This window comes from Tasmannia lanceolata, unplaced genomic scaffold (genome assembly GCF_043159265.1).
Source record: "Tasmannia lanceolata isolate RefF3 unplaced genomic scaffold, GAP_Taslan_0.1 ptg000003l, whole genome shotgun sequence".
NCBI classification, from domain to species: Eukaryota; Viridiplantae; Streptophyta; class Magnoliopsida; order Canellales; family Winteraceae; genus Tasmannia; species Tasmannia lanceolata.
In genome coordinates this window covers 14,720,405-14,740,149 of record NW_027518680.1, presented here as the reverse complement: position 1 = coordinate 14,740,149, position 19,745 = coordinate 14,720,405, and the positions used below count along the sequence as shown (strand labels likewise).

The following is a 19,745-nucleotide window of genomic DNA, read 5'->3' as shown; positions in this document are numbered from 1 at the left end:
GGAAATCATTTATGAAGAACTCTCTCAATCACAACTCACATTACAAGAAACTGGATATTATCTAGTCTTTATAGATACTCATTAGAAGCATTTCACTTATCCATCACATTTCACTGATGAAATGTCTTTGGAATAGCTACAGATGAAGAGAGAAAATCAATTTCTACTGCTCACAGGACAACATGAAAACATCTAAAATATTATTTAGTTGCAAGATTGACAAAGAAAATAGCATTCACAAGAACTACAGAGGAGTGTAGAATTAGAAAGGGAGTTATGTCATTATTAAAACAAGGGAGGGTAGAATCGTTTCTTTTTATTTCAACAAAGAAAGAAGGGTCAGCAAACCTTGGAAAAATCACTTTCCAAGGAAGAAAATCCATGAGAAATTGTCATTTTGTGGTTGCCAGTTGCCACACATGTCGAATTAGAGGAAATACATAAAAGCTTTAGAACAGGTTCGCACCAGAATCACCCCCAAGAAGAAAAGGGCACCAAGTAATTAATATTGGAAGAACTACAATAGAAAATGCAACCTTGTAAATTCAATCAAAATCATAACATTACCATGTAAATGCAAATGCAACTTGGGTCGACCCGAGTTGGTTTAGGGTTGAGACTTGAGAGATTTTGACGCAGGTTGGAGTAAGGTGGACCCTCAACCCAAGGCTCAGGTTGGGGTTGGGTAATGTTAATGCCACCTCAGGTTGGGCTAGGGTTGTCCACAACCCAACCCAACCCGGCCCAAGTTGCATCCCTAGCAAATAGTAGCTAATAGTGAACACATCGATGCCTGGTTTGTATCATACACATTACACTGCTTCATTCACTATATAATGGTTATAAGTTACATGCCGCATTCTCAACACCTTATCTCTCAATGACGACAATTTGCATCTGTAGATACTGCTTCAAATTTTAACAGTGCACCACCATTAACAGATTAAAACTCCACTTCATGTTGCAAAGTTTATTATCTCAAACTTTTGGGCCTCAAAAACATCTCTTCACAAAAAGCCTCTTCTTCTAGTCTGTCAAGAAATCCTATTCCTTTCGTTTCTTTGAAGAGAGAGGCATCAAAATGTAATGCATCTGTAGATACTGCTTCAAATTTAGTCCACAATTCTCGCTTAAGCGTGTTTTCACCAGGCCGCTTACCCGTTCTCAGTGTGCTCTCAGACCCATTCAACATTGGAGTATTTTCAGGAGCTGCCAATCTTGCACTGAGAAGTTCTGGAAAGAAGGAAAACAACATAGAAAATAAATTCAAGGCTTTAATGCAAAGATTAGTAGAGTGTAAAAAAAAGTCGACTAAAGATAAATTTGCAAATAGAAAGGAATACCGCAATTAAAGAAGTCTTTGGTAGATTGGCATCCATCACAAGCTTTCTTCTCTGGGGCAGAAAACAGAGCTATTGCTTGCTTGTTGAACGGGCATTCGGAGCTCGGAAAGTCACTAATTGCTGGGTTGATAGGTAACTTGTCATTGGGGGGCTCCATCAAAATACAAGTTTTGGGGGGTGAAAAAAACCAATCAGGAGATGTTTCTATTTGTTCCCTTCTGATTGCGGATTTATGATTCAGTGGTAAAAACCCAAAGAGCTTTGAATATTTTGAACTCAGAACTTCTGAAACTTCTCCATTACAGCTTTTGGGAGTTGGGGAATCATCGCAATTTTGAATTCTAACAGCCAATGTGCTCAACTTGGGGATGTCACTGTTGCTTTGCTGAAGGGATTCTGAAACCGGCTCAAGCAGCATGCATGTTTTTAGTGGCGACATTTTCGAGAGTGGAGTCATAAGATACATTGAGTGATCCTTATGATTTGAAAACTGTGGAGGAGGCGAAACTAAACCAAATTCCAACGTACTTTCCGTTTTAGTAACATCAGATTTGGAAAAAAACTTGGGTGACTTCACGTCCACTCTGTCCGATCGATCACCGTGAGAATTTCCGTCAACGGCCAAGAATGGAGGCAATGAAAGAGTAGGAAAAGGGGTATCCGTGTTGGGAAGTTTTTCAAATACTGACCTAGATGAGCCTGGACGCTTGGACGATAGTACTTTCGATCTTGGCAATGGTGTAAGCAAAAACAGCTGCCTTCCACTCTCAATCCTACAGCCAGTGGGCCAGGACACCAGAGGGGAAGGAGAGATTAGTGTGTCCAATTCAAGTTCTTCAGAAATATTATGAACATTTTTTCTTTCATTGTTTCCAGCAGAAACAGTATTAATTGGTAGAGACGATGCCAAGTGATTGACGGACTCTGTTGATGGGCTAGAAAATGCTTGTTGGAATCTCGGAACCCACGACTACATTTAAGAGACCAGAGAGGCCATACCATTAGTACAATAATATTATACACATTGAGTCATTGACAATAAATAATAACAAAAAAAATCCAGTACGTACCTTTAAAGATGAATTCATATCGGATAAGACATGTGTGAAGGATTCTATTTCTTGGTTCCTCATTTTGCATGTCAATTTATGTTTGAAGGCTTGAGAAACCAGTTCATCAATCTGCACAGAGCAACGTTGATTCCATTCGTAGTTGAATAAAAGAAATGAAGTGCATATTATTCAGCTTGGGAAAAATAGAACAATCTGTAATGTCACTAACAGCAACAAAATATTCTCACTAGTCACTATGCCCAACAAGAAAACAGAGGATAACGGACAACTATACAGAATGCTACATAATGATTTATTGGAAGTTGACTAAACAAGCCATTATCAGACCAGACGTGCAAAACAAGTTTAGCAACATCAGGTATTTCACTTTATATAAAGAAGCAAAATTGTAGCCACATGCTTGTGGGTTGGGGATATAGAAACTTTTGTACACCAGCACACATGTACTAATTATGCACGAAGCTACTCCTACTGAAAAACATAAGATTATCATTTTCATATTGAATAGAGAAATATATAATGCTGTCTGAGATATGCGTGTAATCTATATATCAATGTTGAGCAGTCAACGGTTGAAAGCACACAATCAAAATCGACATACGTGCAAAACGGTTCAATTGTTTGATTTAATATTTTAGCATTCAACTCGTACAATTTGGATTCGAGTCCAAAAGGGTGCACGAGGTGAGTTACAAGCTCATGTGAAAACAAAGATACCAAATCAATCCACGTGTCCCGGAACATTTCTACAAAGAAGTACATTGCATTGGTATTTGTCCTTTGATTACGCGTTGGTAGGTTACATGCTCACTGTCAAGCAAGAAAGTTAGATCTATGTGATGGCCAATAATATTATTCAACAACCCAGCAATCATAAACAAGTGCCAGGAAAAAAAAAATCGACATCCCGGCAATCTTGACAAGTCCAGAAAGTGTTTGGCAACAAAAGAACAAGTATCTGACTACAACTGACAGATGCCCGATAGTCATAAACACATGTCCAGCAATAGTTAATAACACATGATGTATGAAAGCAATCACATAAAAAATCTCATCCACAAATTTATTCCGTTCATAGTGCAGCGAAAGAAGTAAGATAGCCGAGCAAGACATAAAAGTCCAGCTAATAAAAGACTCCTAACCACTAAAACCCACTAAAATATAGGAACAAGTAAAGATCAAATTACCTTATTTAACTCCTGATAAAAGTAAGACTCCTAAAATATATCCTAGAATCTCTTATTTGACTAGTTGCAAGCTAAAAATAGGAATAGCCATAAGGAAACAAAATCTCTAAGGTGAATTGGCTTCCTAATATCTCTCTTTGGGTTTTGGCTCCATGTTGCTCAAGGATGTGTCTGAATCAGACTCTCCTGGTTGAAAAGGACTCGTCCTTGAGGCCAAATGATCATCACTCTCATCTCCATGATATGCCTCCAAATCAGCTACATTAAAAGTTGTGGTAACTCCCATATCACCCAATTGATCAATCATGTAAGCATTCTTACCAATACGCTTCAATACTTGAAATGGTTCATCACCTCAGTCTTGCTACTTGCCATGTTTACCCCTTGGGAATCTCTCCTTACACATATTGATCCACACAAGGTCTCCTTTAAATTCCACATCCCTCCTATGTTTACCGACCAAATCTTTAAATTTTCTATTGCTCTCTTCTTAACTTCTTTTGAACTTGCTCATGCAATTTTTTAATATATTCAGCAACATCATTAGCATCTCTACTGAAATGATTTGTAAAAGGTAAAGGAACAAAATCCAATGGAAAGTTTGGACTCAGATCATGCACCACTTCAAATGGACTCATGCCAATTGATCAATTTTTAACTTTTTGTAGGCTAACACAGCTTGAACTAAAACATCATGCTAATTTCTCTTATTTTCACCTAGCAACGATCTCAACAAGTTTCCCAACGATCGGTTAACAGCTTTGGTTTGCCTACCGTCTATGAATGATAAGTACTACTAAATTGCAACTTAGTACCCATCTTTCGCCAAAGAGAATGCCAAACCCAACTCAACTCAACTAAGCCTTTGTCCCAAACTAGTTGGGGTAGGCTAATGAATCCTTTAGAAAATTTTCATGAAGAAAGTGAACAGATCTACCTGGTTGAAATTGACTATGTCTAATCCTGACACTAGTTGGGTTCATCTACATGGATCATTGTCTTCCATTCTATCCTATCCAAGGTCATGTTCTCTGTTATGTTCCTAACCCTCAAGTCTTTCCTCACTGTTTCTACCAAAGCTGTTTTCACCAAAGAGTATGCCAAATGACCAATAAATTTTGAATCTTGATCAGAAGTAAGGGTCTTAGGAATACATTGAAACTTCACAATCTCGTGAAAATACAGTTCAGCTTACATGAATAACATCCACTACATGGCCTAACATTCATAGTCTTGATACAAGCCGCAAAATGAGCCATTTTAGAAAAATGATCAACAACCACAAGAATGGAATCATTACCATACTTAGCCCTTGGAAGTCCGAACACAAAATCCATGACAACATCATCATATTGATCATCGGGTTCAGATAAAGGCATGTAAAGAAGTGTTCTGAGAACGAATCTTTGTTGTGTGACATGTTATGCACCTCTGAACATAACGTATGACATCCCTTCGTAATTTCGGCCAATAGAACTTATCTCTGATCATGGCCATAATTTTGTCAAGACCGAAATGTCCTCCAAGGCCACCCCCATGTTGTTTTGCGATAATGGCTTTTCTTTAGGGATCGAGCTTCTAGCTCAATGGTCAAAACTTTGTTCTTCAACCTGGAGGTCGGAGGTTCAATCCCAGCTTACCTACAAAAAAAATAACTTTTCTTGGTGAACAATCTGGCACACAAAGTCTGCTACCTTTGAATAAATAACCCTCATGTATCAGAAAGCTGCCTTTTAGTTCATGCTGGTGGACTTCCCAAATGTGACCAAACTCTGCATCTTTCTCAGACAATTCCTCCAAAAGCTCAAAGCCAATAACAGTGACTCCCATAGTGCGAAGAAAGAGTGTCTTTCTACTCAATGAAACTGCTACTACATTTTTCATCCGCTTGGGCTGAATAACGATGTTGAATTGTTGTAAAAACTCCACCCACTTAGCATGTCTTCGGTTAAGCTTTTGCTGCCCAATAACATGCTTCAACGCCTCATGATCCGAATACAAAATAAACTCTTTGAGCCCATATCATTTTAGAAAAAAAAAAAAAAAAAAAAAACTATTTGGGCTACAAATATTGCTGCCATTTTTTTAATGCTTGACCGTTAGCATAAAACTCAATGTCGTATATTGAATACTTCCATCTTGTGTCGTTGAGTTTCTCACTAAAAAAAGTAATTGGTCTTCCACGTTGGTTAAGACAACACCAATACTTGTTGCAAAAGCATCATAGTTTAACTTCAAATACTATCTACCTCTTCAGACCACCTGAACACACAGATTGAAGAATCAATAATCAGCGCAACAAGTGGAATGAAATTACGTAAAAACCTGCAATAATATGAAGCTTTGATGCCTTAAGTAGAGGCAACATAATCTAAGAACACCAACCTATTATCATAAAACTCACACTTCTTCATATTGGCATAAAGTTTTTGTCCTCTTAATGCCCCCAACATTTGCCAAAGATGATTCAAGTGTTTATTGGAGTCCTTGTTATATACGAGGATATCATCAAAGTACACAACTTTCCAATAAATGGTCAAAAGACTTGATTCATTAGACGCATAAAGGTACTCGGTGCGTTTGATAACCTAAATGGCATTACCAAACATTTATATTATCTTGTTTTAAATGCAGTCTTCCATTCATCACCCGGTCAAATTCTAATTTGATGGTGGCTGCTTCCAAGATCAATCTTAGAAAAGACTTTAGATCCCGAAAGCATATCCAACATATCATCCAAACGAGGAATCATAAATTTGTACTTGAACATGATCTTAATAATTGCTCAACTATCGATGCACATACTCCAAGAACTATTCTTGTCATTGTTAGCAAGGCTGGGACATAACAGGGACTCACCCTATCTTGAATCAGTCCTTTATCAATCAGCTCTGCAACTTGCCTGTGAAGTTCTTCATGCTCCCTATGACTCATGGTATGGTGTCTTATTCGGTAAACTCGAGCTCGGGACAAGCTCTATATGATGTTGAATGTCCCTTATCGACGGTAATCTAGTCTGAAGTTCATGCGGAACAACATCAGAAATTCCCTCATCATGGATTCAAGTAATGGTGGACTAGAATTCTCCTCGTTAACCTCTTTAACAAACAAATACAGTTCATTGTTTTCTTTCGATTAAGGATGGCTTTTAAAGGCTTAAGAATACTTTCCATCTTAGATAGACCCAAAATCACATTCACGACATCATTAACAAACGTGTAAGGATAGCTTTTCAATCGTGTTGCGACAGCCGACAAGACAAAAAGTGACAGCATCATATCACACCATTGAACATCTTGATATTGTTTAAAGATAAAAAAAGAAACTAAACAACGTGGGCTAACAAGTACCTCATTCCCTTTATTGAACCATGCGGCATGTATGTCGTATGCCACCTCTCAATCTTGAGGTTGAGCTTGTCTATCATCTATTGTGCCACTATGGTCTCGCAACTCCCACTATCAATAATGATAATGCAGATCTTTCCATCCGACGTACATCTTGTATGGAAAATGCTTTTTTCGCAACCACTCAGGCTTTTCTTCAACCTTGGCCATATTCACAACATGCCGAATAACTAACGTCACACCATGATCGCTCCACGTGATCTCTTCACCCTCATCATCATTATAGTCATAAAAATATGATTGTTCATCTATAACACTCGCTTTGGTCAGCTCGTCAAATTCTTCGACCAAGTTTACGTATCTTCGGTTTGGGCATTCTGACATTTATATGGCCAAAACCTAAGCACTTGAAGCACTTAGGTGTTCTACCGGTCTATGCTCGGCCAGAGCTGTTAAAACCTTGTCCAATACTATTTCGGTCGTCATTTTGTTTGTCACGCTCTCTATGACCGTTTTCACTGCCTATACGACCAAAATTCACAATAGCATGGCCGAAATTGGGTACTTTTCCAGTTGGCATTGTTTTTCGGTGCAAGTTTTTGAACTCTGCTAATGACGGATGCCTTGAGCGTTGTTTTGTTGCTTTTCGGCATTTATAGCCAATTTGTACACATCATTGTAACTCCAATAGGGTTTTGATGCCTCCACATCCTGAATCTCCTTCTGTAAGCCTCCCAAATAGCGTGCAAAAGTTTGTTTTTCAAGCTCAGTCAACACACTACACATTGTAAGCAAATCGAACTCCTCTATGTAGTCGTCCACCTTTTGATTTCCTTGTCGACGTTTATACAGTTTCATATAGTTGTTTTAAAGATGGTTTTCAGGAAAAAACTTCAACTCCTCCATCTTCCCCCACGAATTGATCTTCAATTTTCTCATTCTTTCTCTACGGATCTTTAATTGTTCCCACCAAGCATATGCATGCCTTTTCAACTTGATAGCCTCAATCTTTACCTTACGATGATGCGGAACCTCTTTGCAATCAAACACTCGTTTAACCGCGTTGAGCCAATCAATAAACCCATCGGGTCGAATCTTCCTATCAAACCGTGGTACATCCACCCTCATATCAACATCATAGAAGGGCCGATTAGAACCCACCCGATCTTGAACTCCCCTTTCACCCTTGTCACCCCGCGGAGCACAATGATGAGAAGGGTTGACATCCATCCAGGTGAAACTATCTTCATTACGACCCAGAGTTTCATAAAGTGTTAAATGTTCCATGAGTAGCTGGACTGACTTATTAATTCTTCGACATTGGGTTGGTGATCCTGATGAGAAGTCTCCATATGAATACCTCGATCATGGCCATAATTGTTAACCATTGGGGTCGCCTCTACACGACAAACGCCAAGGATTAACGGTGGCTCTAATACAAAACTAGTGCAGCGAAAGAAGGAAGATAGCCGAGCAAGAGCTAAAACCAATCAAGCCAACTTTAGTCTATGGTTTTTGTCAAATCGTAAGAAGAGAAGAATTAGATATTAAAATTATATTGCCATTTCAAAAAAAAAGAAGATATTAAAATTATATTGAATAAAATCTGAATTCTTTACCCTTTCTCAACGACCTCTTATTCTCTTTATACAAGGAATAAAAGTCCAACTAATAAAAGACTCTTAACCACTAAAACCCACTAAAATATAGGAACTAGTAAAGACTAAATTACCTTGTTTTTTAACTCCTAGCAAAATTTAAAACTCCTAAAATATATCTTAGAATCTCTGAATTGGCTTGCTGCTAGCTAAAAAGATACGAATAAATATTAGGAAACAAAATCTCTAAGGTGTTTGGTTTCTTAATATCTCTTTGGCTTGATTTTTGGCTCCACATATCCAAATGATGTGTCTGCATCAGTTCAGCACACAATTACCATTCTTTCTTTAGCACCATGATATAGCAAATCTGGAAATAATGTATCTCACGATTGAATCAAGTAATCAATCTCTGCAATAATTTCTAAATCCCACTCCGATCTACAACCACAACTAGAACAAGTAATGAAGAAAATACGGCTACAAATGCTATAAATAAATCAGGAAAATGACAATAATATCATCCAAGGGGCCGTGGAACTGATCTGCCCAAAAATCCAGCAGAAATGAGAAGACACCTTTGCTGAAGATCAAATCAATTAAGAGCTCCTAAACCGTGTGGGAAATAATCACAACTGATGCAACCTGTGCTGGAATGTTAACCGGGACAACGATATGCCCACCACTATCAAATGGAAGAATGATATGTTTCTCACTGCACCAAATCCATGTTTGGATATCAATATTATGGTGCACTAACCAAGTCATTACGTATCCCGTTGGACAAATTACTCAATTCATATCTTCTATGCCCCATATGAGGTATGTTTTGTAACTATGTCATCAGAGTGACGACATGAAAAGTACGTGTTCTCAACATGTCCAGCCTCAAAGATAAAGTGATAAATATCAATGAATAGGATGCATCTGGCATGACTAGACTTGCATTAACATATGGTACAAAGTTATCTAGTGACTTCAAACATGACCTTGTAAAATAGCAACTACTTTGTTGGACATTTAATTTAGGCTGCCAACGCAGACAGAAAAAAGTAGTCAAGAATTGTTCTACACACGTTGAGCACCAGTGTAGGACAGGATATTGGAAGGGTAACATAAATCTAAGAAATGGTAGGAATGTGCTGAAATCAATAAGGGATGACTAAACCTGTGAAGAAATAATCTACATGTGAAAACACAAGACCAAAATAACAAAATAACAACAGTAAGAGATAGTTACCAAAGGAACCAACATTTTTTCTATAGAAATCCAACTAGAGAAGACACAAACAAGAGCAAAGGAATCCACCCTTGACTTTAAAAATCCATCTAGGGGTTAGAATCTTTGTCGATACAATCCACCATAAACAACCATGAATTCACATGGCATAAAGAGAAGGTAGCAACATCTCTCCAAAAATCTCAATACTCTATTGCATGACAATAAAAGATGGTCAAATGCCTACATTTATACTATATAGAGGGACTGACTACGCGAGCAATTTTTTTCCCTTCCCAAATGGAAAACAAACCCCAAGCCAATTTGGAACCCCATTCCTAAACTTCTAATCATAGGAGTTAGGACACTTGTAAAAGGAAACAAAGTACCCTAAGGACTCTTTATTCAATTAAAATAGCAACAAACCGACATAGCAACTAATTCCTTTTTACTAGACTTCCTAAACTTAGACTAAAAATTAAGAAACCAACATTAATAAATAAAAAAACTAACATAGACTCATAATGGAAATAAAACAAAACACAAACCTAACCCAACATTGCACCTTGACTGATATCCATGTGGGCCCCATGGAATGCGAAAACTTTGCTTGAATGCTGATCCCCATCATTCTCCCCTGCTTGAAATTGCTAGACCCCCTTCGAGTATATAAATTAATTTTTGAGTCTTCAACTGAGATTCCAGATACTTTATTTGTTCAACCATCATCAATAATAAGAAAGCGTAGAACATACGTTTGTCTGTACTATAAAGATCTTACAATGAACTTGGATTGACATTTGGGAACACTGGCACATAATTGTGGTGATCTGTTTTGTTATTGGCAATTAACTAGAGAAAACCTCGCTCGATCTCCAGGAGCATCATCCACAGAGTTGTGGCTCTGACACTGACTGATGTAAGATATGATATGGGAAGGATAACATTATTCGAATAAATGGTAGGGATGTGCCGAAATTAATACGGAGTGACTAAACCTATGAAGAAATACTAAATCAATGGGTGAAACACTAGAACAAAATAATGAAATAACAAAGTGAAGATAGAAAGGATAGTTACTAAAGGAATCCACCCTTGGACTTTGGGGATCCACCTAAAGTGTTTGAATCTTTGTCAATAGAATCCACTATAAACTACCTTGAATCCAGCATTTCAAAAAAAAAAAAAAAAAAAAAAACACTACCATGAATCCACATGTGATGAAGAGAAGGCTGAAACAGCTCTCCACACACACACAAAAACCACCAATACTCCGTTCCATATTTCAAAACTAGAAAAAGGCCTACACTTATATAAACCCTCAAGGGACTACATGAGGCTTTTCCTTTCCTTCCCAAATGGGAAACAAACTCCAAGCCAACTTGGACCTCCATTCCTAATCTTCTGGTCATAGGACACTGGTAAAAAGAAACAAACTACCCTAAGGACTCCTTAAATTAAAATAGCAACAAACGAACATAACAACGAATTCATTTTACTAGACTTCCTAAACTTAAACTAACAATTAAGAAACTAACTTTAAAATTTTTAAAAAAAAATCAACTACCATAGCAACTTCACAATGTAGATATCTGCTGAAATAGAACTGGCTCTCTGCTATTTTAATCGATTCACCCAAATCCCCTGACTGGAAAGTGGGACTTAAACAAACCATTCATCAAATCAATACACTGACTATCAAATAAATAGCATTGAAAATCTTGCACTATGGAAAGGAATTTCAGTTTAAAAATCCTAAAATCTAGAATCCACCTATTACCAAACCCTAGAATCAAAGCAAGGAACAATGTCGAATCAAAAGAATATCACCTTCCAGCACTAAACTTTAAAGTTGATGAATTTATTTATTTAATTGACAATTTAAATCTGAAATAAATTTCAATTTAAAAGGAACCAACTTCCCATAAATCCCATCAAAATGTTCATATAAACTATCAGACTTCAGATATTCACAAATAATAAAAAAACATGAAAAATGCATTGGGATTTGATCAGATTAAGAAAATGGGTTTTGCTAGGAAGTGCCCTAAGATGCTTTGGAAATATAAGACTAAGAAGAAAAGAACCTAGGGTAACTTAATTTTGAGATGAATGTAGGGTTAGGGTTAGGGTTTCTCTTTTCTCAAAAATGAAAATCAACAAACAGGGGATTTTATTTTCCTTTTTTTCTATACCTGATGGATGAGGTTTGTGAGATCAGATTGAGCGAGGAGAAGGCGATCGAGAGCGCCATCTTCTTCGTCTTTTGTGATTTTTTTGTTTGATTTTGGAGGATTTCTGTTGTTGGAGATTTCTGTCAATGGTTTTCGGGCGGATTTATTTTTCCCGTTCTTCGCCATTTTTTTTTTTTTTTTTCCTTTCTCTGGATTTGAATTTCTCGTTGGAGGCTACAAGGCGGTATAAATGCCATGACACATAAGGTCTCGCTTTTTTTTAATACGCATGGTGCGTAGTACGCACTGACTCGGAGTGTGTAGGGTCGCGCTTATTTGATTAACCAGAGATTTTAAATGGTGTGTTGCATGTAAAGTACTGTGTGGCCCACTCTGTAGGATGATCCAAACCGTCCATTTGTTGGGCCACAACGTAAATAGCTTCTACCCTAAAAATTATTTCCATAGGATGGTCCTACGGATCCGATCCATCTTAGGACTGTACATTAAGAAACCCTGTAGATTGGAGGGTAGGAACTTCCTATATAAGTGATTTTGGCGTACAACCTATTTACATTGTGGCCCAACAAATGGACAGTTTAGAATAGTGGCCCCACCTTGTTCGAAGATCTAAACCATTCATTTATCGCCCTTGCAGGTATTTACCTCAGAGCGTAGCGGTATAAGCAGCTAACAGATCGAAGGGCTAGGCTCATCCTCTGTAGATGACCTTTCTGTCAAACGTTCAGAGGAATGGTTTGGATCTTAGCACATTGTGAGGGTCCTGCAGTAATATCATATAAAAACTCACGTAAACACTTCCAAAACGGGATTTGGTTTGGAAACTGATAGGAGCCCCCTTCCCTGTCTTTTGCTCATGTGTTACAAGCATGGTTTTAAATTTCGGAAATTTCGATAATTTCGGTCTGAGATTTCGAGAAAATGTCATTTAAAAAAATAATAATAATAATATTACAAAATTTCAGCCAAAATTTCAGAACGAAATACCAAATTTCAGCCCGAAGTTTTCGGATTTCTGTGGGGTCCGAAATCGGTACTGAAACTGAAGAACCAAACTTGCCGGGGGACAAATTTGTGCCTATTTCGTGATCCCCACCGTTCATTTGATAAGCCATTGTCAGGGAGGGATCATATCATATAATAAAACATCACACTAATCAGGTGATCTCCACCCTTGGATTTGGATCATTGCTCAGCTTCAAACTCCCATCAATCAAGAAGAGAGAGACTCTTCTAATAAACGTTCCAAATAAAGTACACGTATACCCACGTAACAAAATTTGAAAAAACGTCAATCCATAGCGGGACCCACTCAATGAACGGTTAGATTTGGACAATCAAAAGACAAGCGAATAATGCCACCGAGATCCTTAACACAAACGAACCTACCTATGTTCCTCTACCAGGTTCATTCACGAATAAAACAAACACCCAATGCTTTTCTTCATCCTTTTTTCCTGAAAACCGATCCCATTTCAAATTCTGAAAAAAAAAAAAAAAAAAGTGAGAGAGAGAGAGAGAGAATGTCGAAATTGGGCTTTGTGGAGAATCGAATTCCGGAACAGAAATCTATAGCCGGAGTTCTGTTCCCGGCAGTGGTTTCTCCAGAATCACTTCTCGAATTCAATTTTTCTCGATTCAAAGTGGGCATAAAGGAGCAGAAACCGTGGCTAGAGAATCTACTTCTTTCTAGAGGAGCGATTATTTTGAGGGGTTTTCCTTTAAAAAATGCTTCGGATTTTAATGGAGTGGTTGAAGCTTTTGGGTATGAGGAATTGCCGTACGTGGGAGGAGCTGCTCCTCGAACAAACGTTTTTGGTAGAGTTTTTACGGCAAACGAGTCGCCCCCTGATCAAAAGATCCCATTCCATCACGAAATGGCTCAGGTAATTGAGTTGGGGTGTATCTATCAAAACAGGGGGGGCTCTGTTTATCAACTAAATTTATAATTGTGTTGGGATTCTTCTTCAGGTTTTTTATATTAGTAAACAAACAAGAGAGTTCTCCATGATTGTTCTTTTTTTGATTTTAGTGCTTTTTAGCTAGTGGAAGTAAATGACGACTTTCACTTTGGCCTTTTTTCAAGGTAGACCTTTCCGCATGTCGCCCCCTCCATTCCTGTGGCAATTTCACTTTGGCAGCTTTCACTCTGGCTTTTTACCAAGTAGTCCTCTCCACTTTGTGGCTCGAACATGGGACATTATACCTGCTCTGATACTGAATGTTAGGTACCTAATCAATACGCCAAGAGCTCATGATCTGATGGAATGCGTTAGGCTAGGCACTTTAAACTTGTCCCATACGAGGCTGGGTCCTACCGAGTCCCATATATACCTAAGTAAGCCGCCACTCATAACCGTAAGAATAAATGTAAATTGCACGTCCGTGCCCTTTGTACAAACCATTTCAAAAAACAATAACTGTAAATTGCATATGATTTTCTGCAAGCAGTAGGGCTGCAACTCGAGCCGGGTTTTACCCGACCCGCATCGACCCGACCCGAAAATAGCTTGGGTCGGGTTCAGGTTTCTTGGGTTTCGGGTCGAGCCGGGTTCAGCATTCAAAAGCCCGCATGAATCTTGGGTCGAGCCGGGTTTGAAGGGGCCCGACCCGACCCGACCCGAGTTACATAAGTTATAGTATGTACATTTTTTTCTATTGTTAGTTAAAAGTTAAAGGGATAATTACATTTACACCCCCTCTAGTTTCTGACACATCCACTTCCACCCCTATAGTTTAAAACATGACAAATACACCCTTGTAGTTTCAATTTGTTTAAGGTAGGCCCCGTCAGCTGAAGGTTCGTCCATAGATTGAAAGGTTAGGATGATCCGATGGAGCTGATTTTTTGGGCACACCTTATCTATGTCAGGACCCATCAAATGAACGCTTTGGATCATCCAAACAATGTGGGCCCACATTATTTGGATGATTTTTTGGTAGTGTTTGGATTCGGGTAGGGGCCCACATTATTTGGATGATCCAAAGCGTTCATTTGATAGGTCCTGACATAGATATAGTGTGCCCAAAAAATCAGCTCCATCGGATCATCCTAACCCTTCAATCTATGGACGAACCTTCAGCTGAGGGGGCAAACCTTAAACAAATTGAAACTACAGGGGTGTATTTGTCACGTTTTAAACTATAGGGGTAGAAGTGGATGTGTCAGAAACTAGAGGGGGTGTAAATGTAATTATCCCAAAGTTAAAAGTGAAAACCCACGCACCCACTGTTACTATATGTGAGTGTAATTTCTGCTTCTATGAGTTGAGTTGATTCAAGTGTTTGATTCAGCATTGTTTGATTGTAATTACAACATTGTTCGATTACAGCATTGTTTGATTCAAGTGTGATGTGAGTGTAATTACATCATTGTTTGATTCAAGTGTAATGTGAGTGTAATTTCAGCTTCTATGAGTTGAGTTGCCTTGCCAAACAAGAATTTTCCTTAAAAATTTGTGTCAACGTGAAAAAACCCGACCCGACCCGAACCGACCCGAGATTTATCATGGGTAGGGCCGGGTTTGGGAATCGTGGGTTTTCCGAAAAAAAACCCGACCCGACCCGACCCGAGATATTTCTCGGGTAGGGTTGGGTTCTCCAAAACCCGACCCGAGTTGCAGCCCTAGCAAGCAGCCCAGTGGTTGTTTCATGGCTGTTCTCCTTTAGTAACTATCGAAAGGGTTGATATGAATTTCTTTTAATTTGAGGAACATAATTTGTTTATTTATTGGACATGATCCGATTTTCATTACTTCTACAGGTTCCTGAATACCCATCCAAATTGTTTTTCTTCTGTGAAGAGGAGCCTGGAAGAGGGGGAGAAACTCCAATAGTTCTCAGTCATCTTGTTTATGAGAGGATGAAAGAAAGGTTCCCTGAGTTTGTGGAAAGACTTGAAGAGCATGGTTTGGTTTACACGCGGATATTAGGGGCAGGGGATGACCCTTCTTCTCCTATTGGTCGTGGGTGGCAATCAACATTCTTGACAAAAGATAAAAGCACAGCAGAGGAAAGGTTTGATGTGATCCTATATTTTTTGTTCATATGGTTGTCAAGACATTATATATGCTGAATTGCAATGTTTATTTTTGTCATCATATCATCCAATCTATTGTGTTATAGAAGGCTGAGTATGTTCTCTCCTTGAAGAATAATCTGGGAATCAAGTAATGTCTATTGAATTAGTTCATATGAAGATCTTGCACACAATTGATATCTCAACTTTATTATTTTTAGTTTCATAGCATGATGATCGGCCAAAGTTTTAAAATTTATTTGAGTACTCAGTCGAGTTTCATGGAGTACCCGGTTGAGATTTTGATTTCTCCATCACAATTTTCCAAATTTTAATAAAAACCTGAGTCAAGGCGATTTGGCGAGATTTTTAAGCAGTGAGTTGAGATTTTAATCAATGCTCCATTCAGTGGCTTACCCAATTTGTTGTGCTATGAATTTGCGAAAAGAAAAACACACCAAGTTTGCTATTTACTTATGCAAATATATGATGACAATATATTACTGTTATTAGTGCTTCCAGTTGTACCTCTCTGATCTCTAAATATGATATAGGGCTGCTCGACTGGGAATGAAATTGGAATGGATGCAAGATGGAGTGAAAACAGTGATGGGCCCAATTCCAGCTATTAAATTCGACAAAACAAGGGGACGCAAGATATGGTTTAATAGCATGGTGGCTGCTTATACAGGCTGGAAGGATGACCGCAATGATCCTGTTAAGGCTGTTACATTTGGAGATGGGACACCATTACCAGCTGATATAATCTATGATTGCCTTAAAATCTTGGATGAGGAATGTGTTGCTATTCCTTGGAAGAAGGGTGACATTCTACTGTTGGATAATTTGGCCGTACTACACTCCCGGAGACCATTTGATCCTCCTCGCCGAATTCTTGCTTCACTCTGCAAATAGCAGTATTCTGTATTCTCTTATCTCCTTTCTTACTCATGTATGGTACTTATTAAATTGCCTTTTGTCTTTTTATAGGAATATATCCATAATCTTATTAAGGATCTATTTGTAGTCTTTGTACCCTGCTCTGAATATTCTCACTGTTTTGTCTGTAACATTATTGGCATACTTCAAGAAACATTTGAGTAGATGAATGGTAGGTTGATGTTTGGATTTTAAATGGTGTACAACTGAGTGAAACTTGCTAGATATGCAAACTCCATCTCATGTTTTACAATATTGACAGAAACTGAATTTGGAGAATTGCTTCCATTAAATGAGTCAACAAGATATTGTTAGGAATGTTCTCTTTGGGAAAGGATGGTTGGTGGTTTAGTAGGAGGGTTGGGTTGGTGTTCAATCCTTGTTCAGTGGTGGCATGTACAATATTGTTGGAGTCAATGTTGGTGGGGAGACAGCTTGGTGATACTGGTTCATTAGGGTGTCTTTAACTAGGGCTTTGCATACAATTTGGAGTTCTGTCAGTTTATAAAGATTTTAAATATGGAATCTGAATAGGTATTAGTTGATACGTAGGATCTGGTGGTGGCCAATGACACTCAGTTGAATTTGTATTTCTAGCACTCAGATTTGCCAAAATGAGTGCCATATGCGAAGCACTTAAGTTTGTGCCTATGGGGTTTGTGTTGTGACCCGGGTTGAGCTCACCCTTAAAAGCTAGCCGTTAAGGAGAGGGTGCCCAAGTCGTTATAAGCCCTTACACATCAGTTGCATTTTCCAATGTGGGGTCGTTACTTTCTCATGGAACCTCACAACCTGCCCTTCTACTTGGGAGCAATGTGGGATCTGAGAGATCTCCTGAGGGAGTTTCTCCATCCTCAAGGGTAGACCAGGGTTACTATGCCCCAGCTCTTATACCAATTGTTGGGGCCCAAACGTTGGGATGCAGGTAGAACTCACCCTTAACAGCTGCCCGTTATGGGGAGGGTGCCCAAGTCCGCATAAGCCCTTGCACATCGGTTGCATTTTCCAATGTGGGATCATTTCTTTCACATCGAACCCGACAACTTGGAAATGTGTCAGATTCTTCCATGAGGTGAAGTTTCATTTTCTGGGTTTCTGGTTTTGTTGGGAAATGGGTTTCTTGGGAATTGGTTTTGGAAGAAGATTATTTCTAGGCCTCAAGCAGTCATTTTTTTATAGTCTCTGTGTTATATTTCCTTTTTCGGGTTTTCTTGGAGAGCAGAGACGGGAAGAATAATATCATAAAGATCAGCTATTGGTTTTCTCAGTAGGTTTTAGCTTAATTACATAGGAGGATTGCTAGTAAGACTCTCGCGAGTGAGATGAAGCGTTTGATCGAGTGAACCAATGAATGTGATTATCTTGATCAATGTTGAATAGAGATCCCACCTGATTGATCAATTATCAAAATATTATGTTAGAATATGTGAGATCCAAACATTGGATTGCGTGCAGATCTTACCGTTGGATTATTAAGCAAGTTAGTTAGGATACCATGATAAATAAGGGAGATTTCATTAATCTTGGTTAAATTACAAAGAGGCTAACAAGTGTTTATATAGAACGCTCAAAAGATAAACGTAGAAAGTTAAGAAGTAATAATGGAAAGAGATAGATGATTCTCCCGATTGCTAATCTAATCTGGTTGCCTATTATACCTGGGTTAACTCAACTAACCAACTTGCTTAATCTACCATCAAGATAATCCAACAGTGCCTACACGCAACCCAACATTTGGATCTCGCATATTCTATCATATTAGTGGCTAGTTTTTTTTTTTTTTTTTTTTTTTTTTTTTTTTTTTTTTTTTGAGAAAAATGCCTAAGTAAAACTCTTGTTTTTTTATAGGAGTTTAGGATGATTAGTTTTCAAATTGACAATATGTTCCTTAAGGGCCCGTTTGGATGCCGAATAGATTTTGATTTGGATTCCTCGCATCTGCAGCCCTTTTTGCATTGCGAATTGGATCCAGATGAAATTCTTGGATTTCCAATTCAGTGATTGACAGTGGAAAAAATCAGATTTCAAAATATGCAGTGTAAATAAGAAATTGGAAATCCACATATCTGCAGTTTCCTTCACAATCTTTGCTCCTCAACCTCTCCCCTCCACTAGGAAGTACCCCCTTCCCTCAACCTAAGCTGGCGGATCTATTCATTTTGTATTTTAAACTCAATTCCAAATCTAAATTCAAAATATGAGACATCCAAACGGGCCCTTATTTCTTGAAAATATAATGTTGGAGATTAGGAAACCTCATTCTCAAACTTGGATATCAATATTTTAAAATCTTGGATTTCCTCAAAATCATAGATGGGAGACGAGAGAAGAAGGAGACCGTCGCGTGTTTTCTAATTTCTCGCCCCTCTTTTCGTCGAGCAAGAGAGTAGGAGATCGTCCCGTGATTCCAGGGTTTAGAAATCTCAGGATGGAGGAGAGATTTCTAAAATCTGGATTTCTAACATCCAATACAGGATAATGGATTGTAAAATCCATAATTGAGTTTTAAACCGCTATCAAACAAAAACCTGGATTCTAAAATCCACCTATCCAAACAGCCTTCATTTACAGGTTGGTATTCATTGTTTCTCTTTTCTTTTTCCCATCACCGGTGGGATCAAGGGATCAAGATGGCACCACTGAGTTGATAAGTAGGTTACATCCTTAGCATATTTACAAGGGATAGTTAGAAAGTGAAGCATTTAAATATGGACACACTCCCCACATCTTAAAAGAAACAATAAGGGCCTCTTTGGACACCTCTATAAGAATTATTTGCAAGTAGTGATTTTACAGGGTTGCTAGCACAATAGGAATCCGTTTTGT

At 38.3% G+C, this 19,745-nt stretch overlaps 2 protein-coding genes across 3 annotated transcripts; one reads left to right on the top strand and one right to left on the bottom strand.

The window, feature by feature from the left end:
• Positions 1 to 797: 797 nt before the first annotated feature.
• LOC143861431 (uncharacterized) lies at positions 798 to 12,192 on the bottom strand. Of its 2 annotated transcripts, XM_077372362.1 has the most exons (5): positions 11,963 to 12,192; positions 2,414 to 2,524; positions 2,033 to 2,313; positions 1,344 to 1,927; positions 798 to 1,233 (listed from the first exon to the last, which is right to left on the bottom strand). In XM_077372362.1, exons 1-5 carry the CDS (start codon positions 12,125 to 12,127, stop codon positions 974 to 976), a joined length of 1,401 nt encoding a protein of 466 aa, XP_077228477.1. In that variant the 5' UTR covers positions 12,128 to 12,192; the 3' UTR covers positions 798 to 973. The 2 variants fall into 2 exon arrangements, with proteins under 2 accessions (XP_077228477.1, XP_077228473.1); XM_077372358.1 differs by having other exon boundaries at positions 1,344 to 2,313; positions 11,963 to 12,191.
• A 1,215-nt stretch (positions 12,193 to 13,407) lies between these two features.
• Positions 13,408 to 17,115, top strand: LOC143852290 (2-oxoglutarate (2OG) and Fe(II)-dependent oxygenase superfamily protein). The gene is made up of 3 exons (XM_077361692.1): positions 13,408 to 13,848; positions 15,726 to 15,979; positions 16,535 to 17,115. The coding sequence occupies exons 1-3, from the start codon at positions 13,486 to 13,488 to the stop codon at positions 16,893 to 16,895; spliced, it is 978 nt and encodes a 325-aa protein (XP_077217807.1). The 5' UTR covers positions 13,408 to 13,485; the 3' UTR covers positions 16,896 to 17,115.
• Positions 17,116 to 19,745: the final 2,630 nt, after the last annotated feature.